This window comes from Chiloscyllium plagiosum, chromosome 34 (genome assembly GCF_004010195.1).
Source record: "Chiloscyllium plagiosum isolate BGI_BamShark_2017 chromosome 34, ASM401019v2, whole genome shotgun sequence".
Classification (NCBI taxonomy): domain Eukaryota; kingdom Metazoa; phylum Chordata; class Chondrichthyes; order Orectolobiformes; family Hemiscylliidae; genus Chiloscyllium; species Chiloscyllium plagiosum.
In genome coordinates, this window is record NC_057743.1 from 32,440,209 (window position 1) to 32,458,524 (window position 18,316).

Below are 18,316 nucleotides of genomic sequence, written 5' to 3' on the forward strand. Positions count from 1 at the left end.
GTCTCTTCCAATGCTCTGGGATTAACAGCCCATTTTAGCAGCAGAGATTATCTCAACTCCATTAGTTAATAAATCTGAAATAAAGCATTCCTCTCATAATGATCATGAAACCACCTGGATTATTGTAACAACTGAGTCGATGCACTCATTCCCTCCAGGGAAGAAATCTGTCAGCCTTAAACAGTCTGAATTATATGTGACTGCAGACCCACAATAATATTGTTGATTCTTAACTACCTTCTGAAATAACCAATAAGCCACGAAGTTATACCAAACCACTACAGGAAAAAGCACCCTGGGAGTACCTGTGCCACATGGCTGACAGTGGATCAGAAAAACAGCTCATTACACTTTCCCAAGAGTTGTTGTGGTTGGGCATTAACTGGAGGCAAAACTCACAATCAAAGAATTAAGTAACAGTTTCTTCACTCAGGCCTCTGTCAATGTTATTCCTGCTTTTTTAAAAACTTTTTACTTTTTAACACTTGCACACACCTCCCACTCACCCGGTTACAATCCTGAACTCCATGCCTTGGAAATATCTGATTTTTCTCATGCCTGAAGGATGTTACTGAGGCTGGGAGCAAGTTGGACTTGTTGGGTCACGGGCAAACAAGTAGGAAGGGGCATGTGAGCTGGCAAGGGATGATGGGGCAATTCCACAGGTAACCCAGAACCCAATCTGCAGCATAACAACCTAATCATTCCCATAGCATCACAGGTCAGTCCCTCAAACCTTGTTCAGCATTCACACTCAAAGGTGTAAGAAGACACTCTCACCCCCATAATCCTAAATCACTGTTAGCAATCCAAATTCCATTCCAACCACCCTTGCCTCCAGTTAGCATTGGTGTTCTATTCATCATCCACCTACACATGGCTCTTACTCAGTCATTGACTGCACTCAGGTTCCTGCTCACAGACAGCAGACATTTTCAATACCTTAAAGCAGCAACAACAAAGAGCTCGTTAAGATTTAACACTGCAGACTGTGAGCAGTTCCAAAATTGTACCTCAAAGCGATGGAAGATCAATTACTTTTAATGTTTGTTAGTAATGGCTCAGTGGTAGGATGCTCTGAGTCACAGCGCTAATGAATTTGAGACCCACTCAAAAAATGGGAAGAAAAATATCTAGGTTGAAACTTCTGTGCAGTTCTGAGGGAGTGCAACATTGTTAAAAATGCTATTGTTCAACTGACATGTCAGACTGGAGCCCAATCTGAGATCTCGCATAATTGTAAAGTAGAGCAGGGATATTATCTTGCTGTTTGTAGGGACTGAGAGGTGCAAATCATTTCTTGTCATTTCTACATAAGAAGATGGATTCTCTGTTTTTTTAATAAGTCACCAAAGTCCTACCTGACCATAGGGCTGCTCTCTCATATTAAACAGTGATGCTGGTTAACCTGAGGGTCACCATGCCTCAGGTGAGGGCACATGTTGAGAAGGAGAGTCCTTCACAGGAACTTCAACTGGTATAGGAATTTAACCTATGATAGTGGGAACACTCCACATTGCAAATTTGCTTGTCTAGCCACAAGTAGTTAACTCCCCACAGAGTGCTTTAGGCTGATCTTGAGGGTGTCGAAAACACAAAATAAAGTCTCGATTGTGGCTCATGTCTCCATTAGGGGAGTATTGTGTGCCCATGCACAAACTCAGAGTAGGAAATCACCAGGGTTCCTGTGCTTGTCAAACATTAACCATTGCCCTGCCAACTACCTTTAGAGAAGTATCAATTCACACTCTTGGTAATTCTTCTTCCAGAATACAGAATCATAGAGTCATAGAGATGTAACAGCATGGAAACAGACCCTTCAGTCCGACTCTTCCATGCCAACCAGATATCCTAACCTTATCTAGTCCCATATCCCTCCAAACCCTTCCTCTTAATATCCGCATCCAGATGCCTTTTAAATGTTGTAATTGTAGCAGCCTCCACCTCTTCCTCTGGCAGCTCATTCCATACACATATAACCCTCTATGGTAAGAAGTTGCCCCTTCGGTCCCTTTTATATCTTTCCCCTCTCCCCCTAAACCTATGCCCTCTAGTTCTGGACTCCCCACTCCAGGGAAAAGACCTCATCTATTTTTCCTATCCATGCCCCACATGATTTTATAAACCTCTATAAGGTCACCCCTCAGTCTCTGACACTCCAGGGAAACAGGCCCACCCTATTCAGCCTCTCCCTATAGCTCAAATCCTCCAACTCTGACAACATCATTTAAATCTTTTCTGAACCCTTTCAAGTTTCACAACATTCTTCCGATGGGAAGGAGACCAGAAGTGCTCAGAACATTCCAAATGTGGCCCAACCAATGTCCTGTACAACTGCAACATGATCTCCCAACACCTGTACGCAATAGTCTGACCAATAAAGGAAAGCATACCAAACCCCTTCTTTACTATCCTATCTACCTGGGACTCCACTTTCAAGGAACGATGAACCTGCACTCCAAGGCCACTTTGTTCAGCAACATTCCAAAACCTACGAAATTTATAGGCCAAATGCTGGCAAATGGAACTAGATTAATTTAGGATATCTGGTCAGCATGTTTCTATGCTGTGCAACCTCTATGACTACACTTTTGAATGTAATTTTTAAAAATGCCATTTTACTTATAGTCACTGCTCTTTAAATAGTTTGCTGTATTCTATTATAATGCAACATGTGCCCTGCATTTCCAAGCTAAATTACAATTGTTCATGGGACATGGATGTCACTGGCGACGCCAGTATTTCTTGCTCATTGCTGTAGGACTGTAATCACATGTAGACCCGATCAGGTAAGGATGGCTCATGTCCTTCCCTAAGGAGATTAATAAACCAGAGGGGGTTTTTGTAACAATGGTGACATAAATCAAACTTAAATTTTAAACACTTGCCATTGGGTTTTAAACACGTTTCTTTCTAGTTTATTAATCCAGTGACATCACCATTCCACAACTGTCTCTCCCATTATGGAAAAATACAGAAAGAGCTGTTTCTTAAAAAAAAAGGCATGTAGTGGGAATCATAACTTCAGATCTCTCTTCCTGCTCCTGGTTGTTGTAACTGTGTTGTAGCTGGAACATGGTGGCCATGCTGTGCTATATTAATGCAGGTCTTCAAAGATTTCAAACAATCCTTTAGGGGGCACTTTTGAGCTTGCAGCAGACACTGTGCTCATAACACTTATTCATCTTCTAATCAATTTTCTCAGTGATGTCATTACATACCACTGGATTAGGCAGGACTTGAACCTAGGCCTCCTGGCTTGGAGGCAGGGACACTACCACTGCACCACACCAACCTACTAAAAGCCAACAATGGTGGGATTTGGACCCATAACTTCCGAACAATTAATTTCTCATCACACTGCCTTCTGTCACAGCAATCATGATACATGCTCAGACTGGCTGGGAAGAAGAGAGTGTTCAGGTTAAATTAGCAAAATGTCCAAAGAAGTGGTCATTTAAGTGGATTGTAATCTGACATAGATGCACTGAAGATCAGTTACCTCGTTGTATTGTTCATGAAGGACAACAGAGGAGGACCACACAATTTCACCGAGAGACCCGATGGCTTCTCCTTCCCAGCCTATTACAGGCTCAGTGCGGATGATCTCCTCCAGTTCTCTGCGTGACTTCCCCCAAAGCAATTCCGTCTGCAAACAATTAATTGCATAATGAGGTAAATGGACAAACTATACTCCTCCAATTTAAAATGATAACCACTATGTTCAAAATGGCTTCATAGTCCAGTTCTTCCTCCCATACAATCTTCTTGAAGGCTAGCATCCCTACAGTGTGGAAGCAGACCATTCTGCTCATTGAGGAGGGTCATAGAGTGAGGCACTGGAAAAGCACAGCTGGTCAGGCAGCATCCAAGGAGCAGGAGAATCGACATTTCGATCATAATATCTTCATCAGGAATATGGAGGGTGGGGTCCAAGGGGGCTGAGAGATAAATGGGAGAGGGGTGGGGCTGGCAGGAAGGTAGCTAGGAATGCATTAGGTGAATGAAGGTGGGAGGTAATGGTGATAGGTCAGAGTGGAGGATGGAGCGGATAGATGGGAAGGAAGATGGACAGGTAAGACGGATCAAGAGGGCGGTGCTGAGTTGGAGGGTTGAATCTGGGATCAGGTGGGAAGAGAGGAGATCAGGAAACTGATGAAATTGACATTGATTCCATGTGGTTGGAGGATCCTGAGGCTCATTGAGTCCACACTGACCCTCTGAAGAGCATCTTACCCGGATCCACATCCATGGATAATTTAGCACAGCCAATCCACCAAACCTACACACCTTTTGACTGTAGGAAGAAAGCAGAGCACCCAGAGAAAACACATGCAGAAACAAGGAGAATGTGCAAACACCACCAGACAATTGCCCAAAGCTGGAATTGAACCTGGGTTCCTGGCACTGTGAGGCAGCAGTGCTAGCTACTGAGCCACCGTGCCACACTAAACAGCTCAAGTAAGCACGCCAAATGCTTCTTTACCACTGCATCTACCTTTGACTCCACGTTCAAGGATCTATGCACCTATATCCGTAGGTCTCTTTGTTCAGCAATTCTCCCCAGGCTCCTAACACTCAGTGTATACATCTTGCCCTGGTTTGACTTAACAAAATGCAACACATCACATTTATCCAACTTAAATCCCATCTGCCACTCCTTGGTCCATTGGCCCAACTGATTAAGGTGTTATTGTACTCTGAGATAATTTTCATCACTGTCCACTTCACTACAAATTTTGGTGTAATCTGCAAACTTACTAACCATACCTCCTATGTACACATCCAAATAATTTATATAAATGAGAAAAAGTAGTGGATCTAACATCGATTCTTGTGGCACATTGTTGGCCACCGGCCTCCAGTCCAAAAAGTAATCCTCTACTGCCAACATCTTCTATCTCCTACCTTTGAGCCAATGTTGTATCCTATTGGCTAGCTCCCCCAGGATTCCATGTGATCTACCCATGCGGAACCTTGTTGAATGCCTTGCTGAAGTCCGTATAGACAATACCTACCACTCTACCTTCGATTAACCAACTCCGCACAACCAAGTAATGTGTCAGAAACCATCCTCAACTCCTTCTCCAGCTAATTGGTCAGGCCACTGAGCTTGTTGGGCAAGAGCTTGTGCATTTTCATCCCCATTGTCAACAAATCATTCAAAGATGTATTTGATCATGACTTATCTTGCTATGACAAGATCCCTACAGTGTGGAAATAGGCTAATTGGACCAACAAGTCCACACTGACCCTCCAAAGGGTATACCACCCAGACCCATTCCGCTGCCCTATTACTCCACATTTTTCCTGACTAATGCACCTAACCTACACATCCCTGAACCCTATGGGTAATTTAGCATGGCCAATTCACCTAGCCTGCACATCTTTGGATTGTGAGAGGAAACCGGAGCACCCAGAGGAAACTCATGCAGCCATGGGGAGAATATGCAATCTTCCCACAGACAGTCACCCGAGGCTGGAATCAAACCCCGGTCTCTGATGCTGTGAGGTAGCAGTGCTAATCACTGAGCCACCATGCCACCCTAATCAGCCTATCCCTTTCCCTAAACTTACTGTCCCTCTGATTCTGGCCACTTTTGTTTCACCATGTCAGTTGTGCCAGCCATCAGCCACTTAGACCCATGCTTTCGAAAGACCCTCCCTAAACGCTTTCCAATCACTTGCTTTCTGAAGGACCAACTCAATATTCAGCTCTTTGTTAGTATTTTCTTTTTTTGCTTGGGTCACATTTAAGACATTATCTTAAATCAACCTTTTTAGAGATGTTATGATGCACTTCCACAGCAGGTGGGATTTGAACCTGAGTTTCAGGATCAAAGGTAAATACACTGCCATTACACCATAAAAGTTGAACAAAATGCTCAACTTTCAATTTTCTCAGAGTACCCCAATGCTAGCCTCCTTATCCCATCCCAATGCCAGACTCCTTATCCCACCCCAATGCTAGCCTGTTTATCCATTTAGCCACGTGACTACTGGGCAAAGTTTAAATCTCACCAGCTGCCACAGTGCTGAGATTTGAACACATTTCCCATCAGTCTAGACCTCTGGATTGCTGACCCAGTAACATACCAATCTGCCCCATCTCTCCGAACGATTCAGACTTAGCATACAACTAAGTGAATTCAATTACTTTAAAGCGCTTTGGAAAGTATTACTATGTCAAAATTGCTACAAAAATAAAAATTGTTGTTGTGCAGTTACCCTGATGAAAAGTGCTACAGTGAGACGAAGTAAACATAGAAGTAAGGACTTTATACTTCAGTTATACAGGACATTGATGAGATCACAACTTAAATATTGTGTGCAGTTGTGGTCTCCTGATTAAAAGATAGATAGAGTCATAGAGTTAGAGAGTTTCCAGCCCAGAAATGGACTCTTCAGTCCAACTCATCCATGCTGATCAGACATCCTAAACTGATCTAGTCCCATTTGCCAGCATTTGTGCCATATCCCTCTAAACCCTTCCTATTCATATACCCACCCAGATGACTCTTAAATGTTGCAATCATACCAGCCTCCACCACTTCCTCTGGCAGCTCATTCCATACATGCACCACCCTCTGCGCGAAAAAGTTGCTACCCAGGTCCCTTTTAAATTGCCCGTAGTGTTAGGTAAGGGGTAAATGTAGGGGTATGGGTGGGTTGCGCTTCGGCGGGGCGGTGTGGACTTGTTGGGCCGAAGGGCCTGTTTCCACACTGTAAGTAATCTAATCTAAATCTTTCCCCTCGCACCTTAAACCTAGACACCCTATTTTTGGACCTCCTTACCCTGAGAAAAAGACCTTGGCTGTTCACCTTGTCCATGCTCCTCATGATTTTATAAACCACTATAAGATCCCCTCAACCTCTGCACTCCAGGGAAAAACACATCAGCCTCTTCTTATAGCTCAATACCTCCAATCCTGGTAACTTCCTTGTAAATCTATGAACACAGTATTCTAAAAGTAGCCTCACCAATGTCCTGCATAGTCGCACCATGACATCGCAACTCCTATACTCAAAGTACTGACCATTAAAGGCAAGCCCACCAAATGCCTTCTTCACCACTGCCTCTACCTTTCACTCCACTTTCAAAGAACTATGCACCTTTACCCCTAGTTCTCTTTGCTCAGCCACACTTCCCAGGTTCCTACCATTAAGTGTATGAGTCCTGCCCTGGTTTGCCTTACCAAAATACAACACCTCACATTTACTCAAACTAAACTCCATCTGCCACGCCTTGGTCCACTGGCCCAACTGATTAAGGTGTTGTTGTACTCTGAGATAATCTTCATCACTGTCCACAACACCACCCATTTTGGTGTAATCTGCAAACTTACTAACCGTACCTCCTATATTCACATCGAAATCATTTATATGAATGAGAAAAAGTAGTGGATCTGACACCGATCCTTGTGGCACACCGTTGGTCACAGGCCTCCAGTCTAAAAAGTAACCCTCTACTGCCAACACCTTCTGTCTCCTACCTTTGAGCCAATGTTGTATTCTATTGACTAGTACCTCCAGGATTCCATGTGATGTAACCTTGCGTAACCTTGTTGAATGCCTTGTTGAAATCCGTATAAACAATGCCTACCACTCTGCCTTCAATCAACCAACTCTGCACAACCAAGTAATATGTCAGAGGCCATCCTCAGCTCATTGGTCAGGCCACTGAGCTTTTTGGGCAAGAATTTGTATATTTTCATCCCCATTGTCAACAAATCATTCAAAGATGCATTAGATCATGATGTATCTTACTATCACAGAATCCCTGCAGTGTGGAAACTGGCCATTTGGCTCCATAAGTCCACACCAACCCTCCAAAGAGTATTCCACCCACACCCATTCCCATCCCCTATTACTCTACATTTACCTCTGACTAATGAACCAAACCTACACATCCCTGAACACTATGGGCAATTTAGCTTGGCCAATTCACCTAACCTGCACATCTTTGGATTATGGGAGGAAACCAGTGTACCCGGAGGAAACCAACACAGACATAGGGAGAACGTGCAAACTCCACACAGACAGTCACCCAAGGCTGGAACCAAACCTGGGTCCCTGGCACTGTGAGGCAGCAGTACTGACCACTGAGCCACCATACCACCAATAATGTATTACAAATAAAACGATGTACTAAGCACAAACTCTTCATGCATTTATTTTGTTGTTAATATTCTTTGCCTTCATGCCAGCCCAATATAATTCAAAAATTTAATTATATGCAGGGGTAATTCTGCAAAAGGATTACTGGACTGACAGGGGAAGGAACCAATTGTTTATGAGGAATGGTTAGATGGTCTGAGCTTGTTTACACTGGTGCCTGAAGAGTGTGGACTGATTTGGTTGAAAATTATAAGATCCTGAGGGGTCTTGACAAAGTGGAAATGCACAGGATGTTTACTTCTCTGGATGGGTCTCGTACTGCATCACACTGTTTTAATATTAGGTGTTTTCCTTTTAGCCAGAGATGAGGGGCACTTTTTTCTGTCAGAGGGTTGTGCATCTTTGGAACTTTGCCTCAGAAGGCATTGAAGGTGGGATAATTGAATATTTTTAAGGCAGTGGTAGATACATTCTTGTTTGTCAAGGCTGTCAAAGGTTATGAGGGGTAGATAGGAACATGGAATTCAAAACACAAACAGATCAACCATGATCTTATTGAATGGCTGTGTAGGATTGGAGAGCTGAGTGGCCAACATTCTTCTGCTCTTACTTTGTTTGAAAACTCTGTGAGAGATCTGCTCCCTGGTCCCATAAGAAACTGTTTCAGACAATTCTTCCAACAGGATTTTTAGTTATAGTCTCTAGAGTCTGGCAAAAACTGTGGTGTTGCTGCAAAATTAGGCACTTCACAGTATTGAAGTCGCGGTGTTACCTCAGGCTGAATCCAGTCACTTCTGAGGAAGGGTCACTGGACCCGAAACATTGACTTTGATTTCTCTTCACAGATGCTGGGCAGCACGGTGGCTCAGTGGTCAGCATTGCTGACTCACAGCGCCAGGGACTCGGGTTCAATTCCTGCTTCGGGTGACTGTCTGTGTGGAGTTTGCACATTCTCCCTGTGTCTGCGTGGATCTTCTCTGGGTGCTCTGGTTTCCTCCCACAGTCCAAAGATATGCAGGTCAGGTGAATTGGCTATGCTAAATTGCCCGTAGAGTTAGGTGTATTAGTCAGGGGTGAATGTAGGGGAATGGGTCTGGGTGGGTTGCTCTTTGGAGGATCGGTGTGGACTTGTTGGGCCAAAGGGCCTGTTTCCACACTGTAGGGAACCTAATCTTTTCTGGCAACTTTTGGTTTTTGAATTCAGTCTAAGGCCCAGGGTACCATGACATCAAACAACCTACAGGTGGCAGTGTCATTCCGCCTGGGAGTTCATTGTCAGTGAGCAGTCAAAGCAGCACCAATGACGACTTGTGTCTATTGTGCCTTTAATGTTGTAATATGTCACAAGGTTAATTAGAGGATACTTGTCGGACAAAATTTAACACTGAGCTATGTAAACAGATATTGGCGTAGGTGACAAAAAGCTGGGTTAAAGATAGATGTTAAGATTTTCAAGTATGTTGCCAGGGTTGGACAGTTTGAGCTATAGGGAGAGGCTAAATAGGCTCAGGCTGTTTTCCCTGGAGCGTCGGAGGCTGAGGGGTGATATTATAGAAGTTTATTAAATCATGAGGGGCATGGACAGGTTAAATAGACAAGGTATTTTCCTTGGGGTGGGGGAATTCAGAACTAGAGGGCATAGGTTTACGTTGAGAGGGGAAAGATGTAAAAGAGACTTATGGGGCAACTTTATCATGCAGAGGGTAGTGCGTGTGTGGAATGAGCTGCCAGAGGAAGTGGTGGAGGCTGGTACAATTACAACATTTAAGAGGCATCTGGATGGGTATATGAATAGGAAGGGTTTGCAGGGATATGGGCCGGGTGCTGGCAGGTGGGATTAGATTGGTTTGGGATATCTGGTCGGCATGGAAGAGTTGCATCAAAGGGTCTGTTTCCATGCTGTACATCTCTATGGCTCTAAGAATGTCTCAAAGGTGGAAGTAGGAATTGGCACGTAAGAAGGAAACGTAGAACTTTGGGGTCCTGGCAGATGAAGGTGTGGCCACCAACAATGGGAGTGCGGAAATTCGGAGCTGCTTGTAATTGGAGGAGCTCAGCTATCTTTTTGTTTATCATGCAATGGAATGTGGTTGCCATGATAGCCCATTCCTAATTGCTCTTGAGAAGGTGATGAGAACTATCTTCTTCAACTGCACAATCCATGTGACATGCACCAACAGTCCTTTAGGATGATAGTTCCAGGATTTTGACTCTCCCATCGGTGAAAGAATGGTTTCAAGTCAGGATGGACAGCTTGGATGGAAACCTGTAGGGAGTGGTGTCACCATGTATCTGTTGTCCCTCTCCTTTTGATTGGTCAAAGTTGTAGCTTTGGAGGGTGCTATTGAAGGAGCCTTGGTGAGCTGCTGCTGTGCATCTTATAGATCGCTTTCACTATTGCCACCATAATCAGGATGGAGGGATTGAATATTCAAGGCAGCGGTGGTGATGGTGTATACCTTCTTAGTATTAATTGGCACTAAATTGGCCTTCACAGTTAGATAAGTGACAGGATGACTGATGTTGAATAGGAGAAACCTGTTGTACTGATGCAAGGAAAGTTAATGGTTGAGGAACAGAGTTGAGGCTAAGTGGAAAGCATTTTGCTCTACAATCAACAGATGGCTTAATTTCTTTTCCCCTAAATCAACCTGTTCAGTGGTATTAATACACACCTCTGGAGCAGGTGGGATTTGAACCACTCAGAGATAGGGATTGCACTACTGAGCCACAATAGTCCTTCTTCAGCAACTAACTTAAAGAAGTCCTCACTTTATTGTGTGCAGAATTGACAAAACAAAAATAGATTAAAAATATTGGCCCTGAAATATCTCACACAGAGGCCAGTACCCTATCACCAAGTCACCCTTAATTTACACGTGCACAGTACATGGGCTCTGACCAGCCAGCTCAGAGCCAGTTCCAAGGGTGAGGAGACTCCCTGAGATTCCTATTTATATCAGTCAGCCAGGGATCCCTGATTGGCTCAGGTTAACAGTCCCAATCAGGGATCTCATATTCCTTTAGGTCCACTAGGCCCATCTCGTTCCAATCACAACAGGCCCCATCCTGAGGGCCATATCAGATTAACTGTCGCTATTCAACAACAAGGAGTACAGCTATCATAGGATTCATAGGCTGTGCTCTTCCCTCTGACTTGGAAGGTTTGAGGCTTCCAACTCCACTCCAGAGACTTGAACACAATGTCCTGGAAAATGCTCCAGTGTTGCACTGCATGAGATGCCTTATTTCAGATGAAATGTTAAATGTTCAGCTGTCCTCTCAGATGGATATAAAAGATCCCATGGCATTTATTTAAAGAATAGCAGGGGGGTCCACTCTAGAAACTTGGTCAATCTTGACCCCTTAACCAACATTACTGAGAAAAAAACTAGATGATTTGGTCATTATCACTTAGTGGGAGTTTGTTGTTTTCAAATTGGTTGACATGTTTTATATTAAGGAGGAGAAAGTGAGGGCTGCAGATGCTGGAGATCAGAGTCAAAGAGTGTGGTGCTGGAAAAGCACAGCCGGTCAGTATATTAGGACAGAGACTGCACTTCAAAAAGTGTAAAATGGTACAGGAGATGCTGAGATTGCGAAAGGTGCTATACAAAGGGTCGTTTGGTGTTAGGTGGGTCTTAATGCTGTAGGGTTATCGGCAGTCAATAGGTCAGTTGGCAGAATCCATGAAGTCAGATTGATCTCCCTGCAGGAAAAAATGAGGACTGCAGATGCTGGAGATCAGAGTCGAAAAGTGCAGTGCTGGAAAAGCACAGCCGGTCAGGCAGCATCCGAGGAGCTAGAGAGTCAATGTTTCGAGCTTGGATTCCCCATCAGGATTCCTGATGAAGAGCTCATGCTTGAAACATTGACTCTCCTGCTCCTTGGATGCTGTCTGACTGGCTGTGCTTTTCGACTCTGAACTTTCTTCAGCTAGCTTGAGGGAATTTCTACCTTGGATCATTAAAATGACTCGATGAGCTTAAATATGAACTGAACTGAGCCCGTGAGGGCTGTTGCTGGTGATTCCTTTTTGTTTATACCCACAAGTGGCCTGGTAGTATTATTGCTAGACCAATAATCCCAACTAATGTTCTGGAGGCCTGGGTTCAAATCCCACCACAGCAGATGGTGAAGTTTGAATTCAATAAAAATCTGGAATTAAGAATTTTTGATGACCACGAAACCATCACCAATTGTTGGGAGAAACCCTTCAGTAATGTCCTTTAGGGAGGGAAACAGGCATCTTCACCTGGTCTGTCCAATATGTGACTTCAGAGCCACAGCAATGTCCTGGACTCTTAATAGGCTTCTGAGCAATAAGGAATGGGCAATAAATGGCTGGTCTAGCCAGCAACACCCACATCCTGTGGATGAATAATAAAAGGGCCCAGAAGTGGAATCACAGCAAACATTTCATGGTAATTTGCAAAGCACCCACAATTTGTCACAATGTGGATTTCCCCTTTAGGAATATTTTTTCATGCTTCCCCTCCCCTTCATTTTTTTCAAAGAAAAACATCTCTTCTGGGAATCACTGACCTGATTAACATTTATTGCTATCAAATTGCCCTGGAGAAAGGGGCGATGAGCAATTGTCTTGGACTGCTGCAGTCACTGGTGGGTAGAGACACCAGTGTATAGTTATTCCATCTGTAATTTTTTTTTATACAACTGATTGGCATGTCAGTGCAGTCGGTATGGATGCTAACATGGTGGTTTCGTGATCAAACTAGGATTTTAATCCCAGATTTACTACTTCATTGTGATGTGGCAGTCCCGGCCAAAGCCTTGCAAGCAGTAGGGAGTCTTTGCTCAGCGCAGGGGGAGAGTGAGACCAGTGCAGGGGAGACTGAGCCCAGAGTAGGGGGGAGAGTGAGCCCAGTGCAGGGGAGAGTGAGTCCAGTGCAGGTGGGAGAGTGAGCCCACTGCAGGGGAGAGTGAGCCCAGCATAGCGGGGAGAGAGAGCTCTCCTGGGGAAGCCCAAGTTGGAGCATCTGTAGGCCCATGGCTCAAGAAAGGACTGTGATGTTTGACTTTTTGAACTTTATTTTTCTACTGTTATGCTAAGAAGACTGTAGTGCTGAACTTTTTAAATTCAGTTCTTTATTTCTCCATTTCTGCGACTAAGATTGTGTACAAAAGTATTTTGTACCTAAGATAGCGCCATGCGTGGCAATGTTGTAAACTTTTCACCGTATTCTTGTACCCCATACTGGAGTACATGTGACAATAAAACCTAAATCTAAAAAACTAATTTAATTTAAATTCCCACAGACAGTATGGTAAGATTTGAACTCATGTCCACTTGGCATTAGCCCAGATCTTTCGATGGCTGGTCCAATTACACAATCCCAATGCTGTAGCCCCCTCTTTTGTAAGTGTGAGTGACTCATAGGGCTGAGTTTTCGAAGGAGTGACAACCTGTTACTCCTTTTTACAGAACAAAAGATTGCCACATTTCTGACAAAAGATTCTAATCGGGGCTCCTTCAGAAATGCGGAGCCACACTTACATTCTGACATTGAGTGGAGTGGTTGAGGGAGAGTAAATCATGGCCCCTTTGTTGATAGCATTCAGTTTCTGTATTCTATAATTTAACAGCCCAGGTTCACAGATCACCACAAAAACACAAATCACTGGAAAAACACAGCAGATCCAGCAATGTCTGTTTCTGATTCAGATTTCCAGTATCTGCAGTTTTTATTTTATTCCACAGCCATTCCGCCAATTCTTGTGAACCAGTAAGTACTTCAAGTAAGTGTGAGGTTACGGTGTCAGGATTGCTAAGTGTAGTTGGGGTTAGAGTATGAGGTAGGTAAAGTGCCAGGTGGTTGGGGGTAGTGTGAGTGGTATGCAGAGAGGTAGGTGAGTAGGCTGCAAGTGGTTTGGGATTAGGATGTCAGGGATGGTTACTAAACAGATAAGGTACATGGTTGCACTGAGTAACGTGACAAGTGAATAAGGTGCCTGGTAGGTAGGGTGCCAGGGGTCAGTTACCAAGAAGTCAAATAGTCAAGGAGTGTTTAGGGTTGTTCACAGGAAGCTGGGGATATTGAGTCCAATGGCAGATTGGGTCAATAGAGTTAGGTTGCTGAGGTTAGGAATGGGTATTCAAATTCAACAGTGGGGACTGGGTTATGTCCTGAGTCAGCAGGAAGGGTTAGGTCCTGCGAGGGTGGGGCCCGGGTCTTAATGGAATGGGGTAGATTCAGGAGCTGGTGTCGGCCCAGGTGGTGGTGGTGGGGCATGTGTGGTATTGGGTTGTGGGGGGGGGAAAGGGGGAGAAGGCTGGAGCAAAGGTTGTCACTGGAGGATGGGGGGATGGGAAAGATGTTAGAACAGGGAGGGTATCAGGTCCAGTGGCAAGGTTGAGGTGGGGTTAGGGGGTTGTTGGATTGAGGGCTAAAAGTGGTCTGGGGGTGGTTAGCTGCTGCAGTGTGCAGTAATTCGAGGGTGTCAGATGAACAGCAACTCAAGAGTCAGACTATGTATTTAATAGTCCAACTTTGCCTGAGCGATTATTTACTAATTTCTAATGGAACCATCCAAAGTGTCTGATTGAAATTGACATTTTTGGAATGTTCCAGGTGTAGGGAAATTAATTGGTCAGTGGAATGTTCAAATTTCCGTGCAATTCCTTCAGAGTCTGATACGATGGGAATTTCGCAAGGTCGCCATACACAACTCCCACCCACGATTCACAAACAATTATCTGGCCATTGGACAATCTGTGCCATAATATTCACCATTGGGTGAGAGAGTGCGCAGTAAACTGCTGGAAATGACTGTGACTGACCACCAGGGAGTGCAGGCAAGCAACAGAGACAGATTTTCAATTCGCAGCTTCCCCGCACAGGAAGCCACAAAAAACAGTGTGAAGAAATTGTCTGTGAGAAGGCCTAAAGATGGAAACTTTCTCTGCATCTCTTTTGCAGATGGTGTTGTTTGTGGAAAAATGCTGCTGCATATTAAGTGGTGTCTGTTGTAATGCTGTGGTTATACGGAACCTTCAGACACCCACCGCTGGCACTAGGTTATATGAGGTAGCTGGACCCTTTGTTGCCATAGGGAGATTTACTGCCATCATCATCCTTTTTAGGTTGGGGTGTACAGATGTTGCTTTGTCTAATTTGAGAAATCCCACCTGCTTCCACACTGTAGGGATTCTATGATTCTCTGAGGCCATTGTCTTGGAACAAGATGTCATTTATTGCTTCTAACAACTAGCTACATGTTATACTGGATGACAGACATTGTTACCAAAACTATGAGGAGACCTCAATGGTCAGTCTGTCTCCTTCAATATCCAGAAGCCTTTCCCGAATCAACTCCTTGTGAAATCATCCAGTTGGATAGAAAGTAACACAGTCTTCAACACAAACCTTTTCAGAGCCATTATCTTGTACAACATGTCAAGACAGCAAACAGTGAAATCAACTTAAATACACACAGCTTTCAAGAGCTCTTGTAGTGAAGTGGTAAGGTCTCTACCTCTGAGCCAAGAGGCCTATGCTCAAGTTCCACCTGCACTAGAGTTGTGATAACATTTCTGAATAGGTCAATGTAGAAAAGCAGTTTTCAGTCCACTTTGTTATAAAGTACCAATCCTGCAGCAGAGGCATAATATGATACCCCATCAGCTGATGGTAAACTCTTTGACACTTGTTCTTAAATAGTAAGGCCCTGTGGAGAGTTGTTGAACAACCAGACCTTCGTGTGCAGATTCATAATTCCTTGAAAGTGGAGTCACAGGTCGGTAGAATAGCGAAGGTGGTGTTTGGTATGCTTACCTTTATTGGTCAATGCATTGAGTATAGGAGTTGGGCGGTCATGTTGCGGCTGTACAGGACTTTTGCTTAAGGCACTTTTGGAGTACTGTGTGCAATTCTGGTGTCCCTACTAAAAGAAGGATGTTGTGAAACTTGAAAGGGTTCAGAAAAGGGTCTGTTTTATGCTGTATATGTCTATGACTCTAATAACAACAACAACTTGCATTGGTCTAGCATCTTTAACATAGATATAAGTCCGAAAATGCTTCCTGGGAGTGATTAGCAAACGATATTTGACACAGTGGCACTGTAAGGAAGTAATTAGGACAGATGACCAAAAGTATGGTCAAAGAGGCAGGTTTTAAGAAGTGTTAGAAGAGGATGCGCATGTGGAGGAGTTTCGGGAGGACATTCCAGAATATTGGGTCCTTTAGTAGCAGAGTTTGAATCAGGGCTGTAAAGGAGGCCTAAGTTAGAGGATTACAGAAATTATGGCGTGTTAGCCGGTTGAAGGATGTTAGAAAGAGATACAGAAGAAATGGATTTTGGAATTCTGATTTTGTGCCCTCCTCCAATTTTTCAATCAAAGCAAAATACTGTGGATGCTGAAAATCTGAAACAAACAGTATGCTGGAGAAACTCAATAGGTCTGTCAACATCTGTGGAGAGAGAAAAAGGGTTAATATTTTAAATCTGACATGAGAAGAAGATAGTTCTGAGGAAAGGTCATCCTGGGCTCGAAAATCTGTTTCTCTCTGCACAGATGTGGCCAGATCTGCTGGTTTTCTCCCACATTTTCCATGTTTGTTTCCAATCTTTTTAATCCCCTGTCCTGAAGCCAATGGACTCATTTGAGCATCAAATTTTGTCTGGTGAATGATGTTCTTCAATGAAAAGTTAGACAACAAACAGCCAGCAGACTCTTAAACCGAGAAGGTCACCACTCTCAAACGAGACCTGCTCAACACCCACAGCTGTACAATATCTAATAGAATGGTAACAAAGAATGAGAACATCGGTCAAATCTGTTCCTTCCTGACTGAATGGGCACCCAGTCTATAATTGCTGTTCTAGTGAAGATTAATTAATTCAGCACAGGCCAACACGGAAACATAAAATTATAATAGTACACAGGAAGGCATTTGGCTCATCATTATCTGTGTAAAATATTTCAGCAAATCTAACTTTCCTGCTTTTTCCTTATTGCTCTGCAAATTTGTTCTCATCAGATAATTATCCAACTCTGGTACGAAAGCTACTATTGATTCTATGCCACCACATTCTAATTACTCACTGCAAAAAAATCCTCTTGTCATCTTTACCAAATACTTTAAATCGCTGTCCTCAATCCTCCTGCCAATAGGACCATTTATTCCCTGTGTGTAATTTGTAGATTATTTAATATCATTTATTTTATACTTTTGCATTTTGAACTAGTGACATATGGGTTTAGTACGTGTGTCTGAAAGTGTTTAAAGTTTAACTTCTAAATATTGGTGTAGCCATGATAATTTACTTTAAAACACAATATAAGAGAGAGAGTTCCCAGACAGTATTGGAAGAGTTCACAAGTGAACATAATGAACATTGAAGTACACAAGGCTTTTGAGTATAAAATTCTGGAGTTTATTTTGGGGGGGTGGTGGCAGGGAAGCTTAAGTGATATGCCAATAACCTGGTTAGCTCAATTGGCTGGATGGCAGGTTTGTGATGCAGAATGATATCAACAATGTGGGTTCAATTCCTGTACCAGCTAAGGTCACCATGAAGATTCTGCCTTCTTACCTATACTTGAGGCACAGTGGCCTTCAGGTTGAACCACCACCACCAGTCTTCTCTCATTAGAGAAAGGGAGAGGACTGGTGGTGGTTTAACCTAAAGGCCACTATGCCTCAGGTATAGGTAAGAAGGCTGGGTCTATGGCAACTTCACCTTTAGTACCTCTCAAGTACTATGTAAAAAACATATTCTGTTTATCAAAATTGAGCCTATCCTTTGCTGAAGTGTTTATGTGGTCATCCATTGCTACTTAGACTATTAGCAATAATAAGGAGTGGTGACAGTGAGTGTAATATACTCAAGGTTTCTCAGAGGGCTCCAGTTAATGTATACCATGCTGACAGAGAGGCTGACTTTGCATTTACTACTAAATAACATCCTTGATTTAGAACTCTATGTCTCTACTTAAAGAGGCCTGGGTCTCATATACCTTCCCGATCATAGAGTCTGAAAGTCATAGAGATGTACAGCCCAAAAACAGACCCTTCAGTCCAACTCGTCCATGCCAAACAGATACTGAACTAATCTAGTCCCATTTGCCAGCATTTGTCCCCTATCTCTCTAAACCCTTCCTATTCATATATCCGTCCAGATGCCTTTTAACTGGTGTAATTCTACCAGTTTCCATCACTTCCTCTGGCAAC

General features: G+C 43.5%; 1 protein-coding gene across 2 annotated transcripts in view; it reads right to left on the bottom strand.

Annotated features, from left to right (window-relative positions):
- Window positions 1-18,316, bottom strand: part of LOC122540401 (probable pleckstrin homology domain-containing family N member 1) — a 68,296-nt gene that overhangs the window by 30,545 nt on the left and 19,435 nt on the right. For both annotated transcript variants that reach the window (XM_043676091.1, XM_043676092.1), the window contains one exon: window positions 3,503-3,649. In XM_043676091.1, the coding sequence (XP_043532026.1) occupies window positions 3,503-3,649 (147 nt within the window). The remainder of the gene's footprint in view (window positions 1-3,502; window positions 3,650-18,316) is intronic.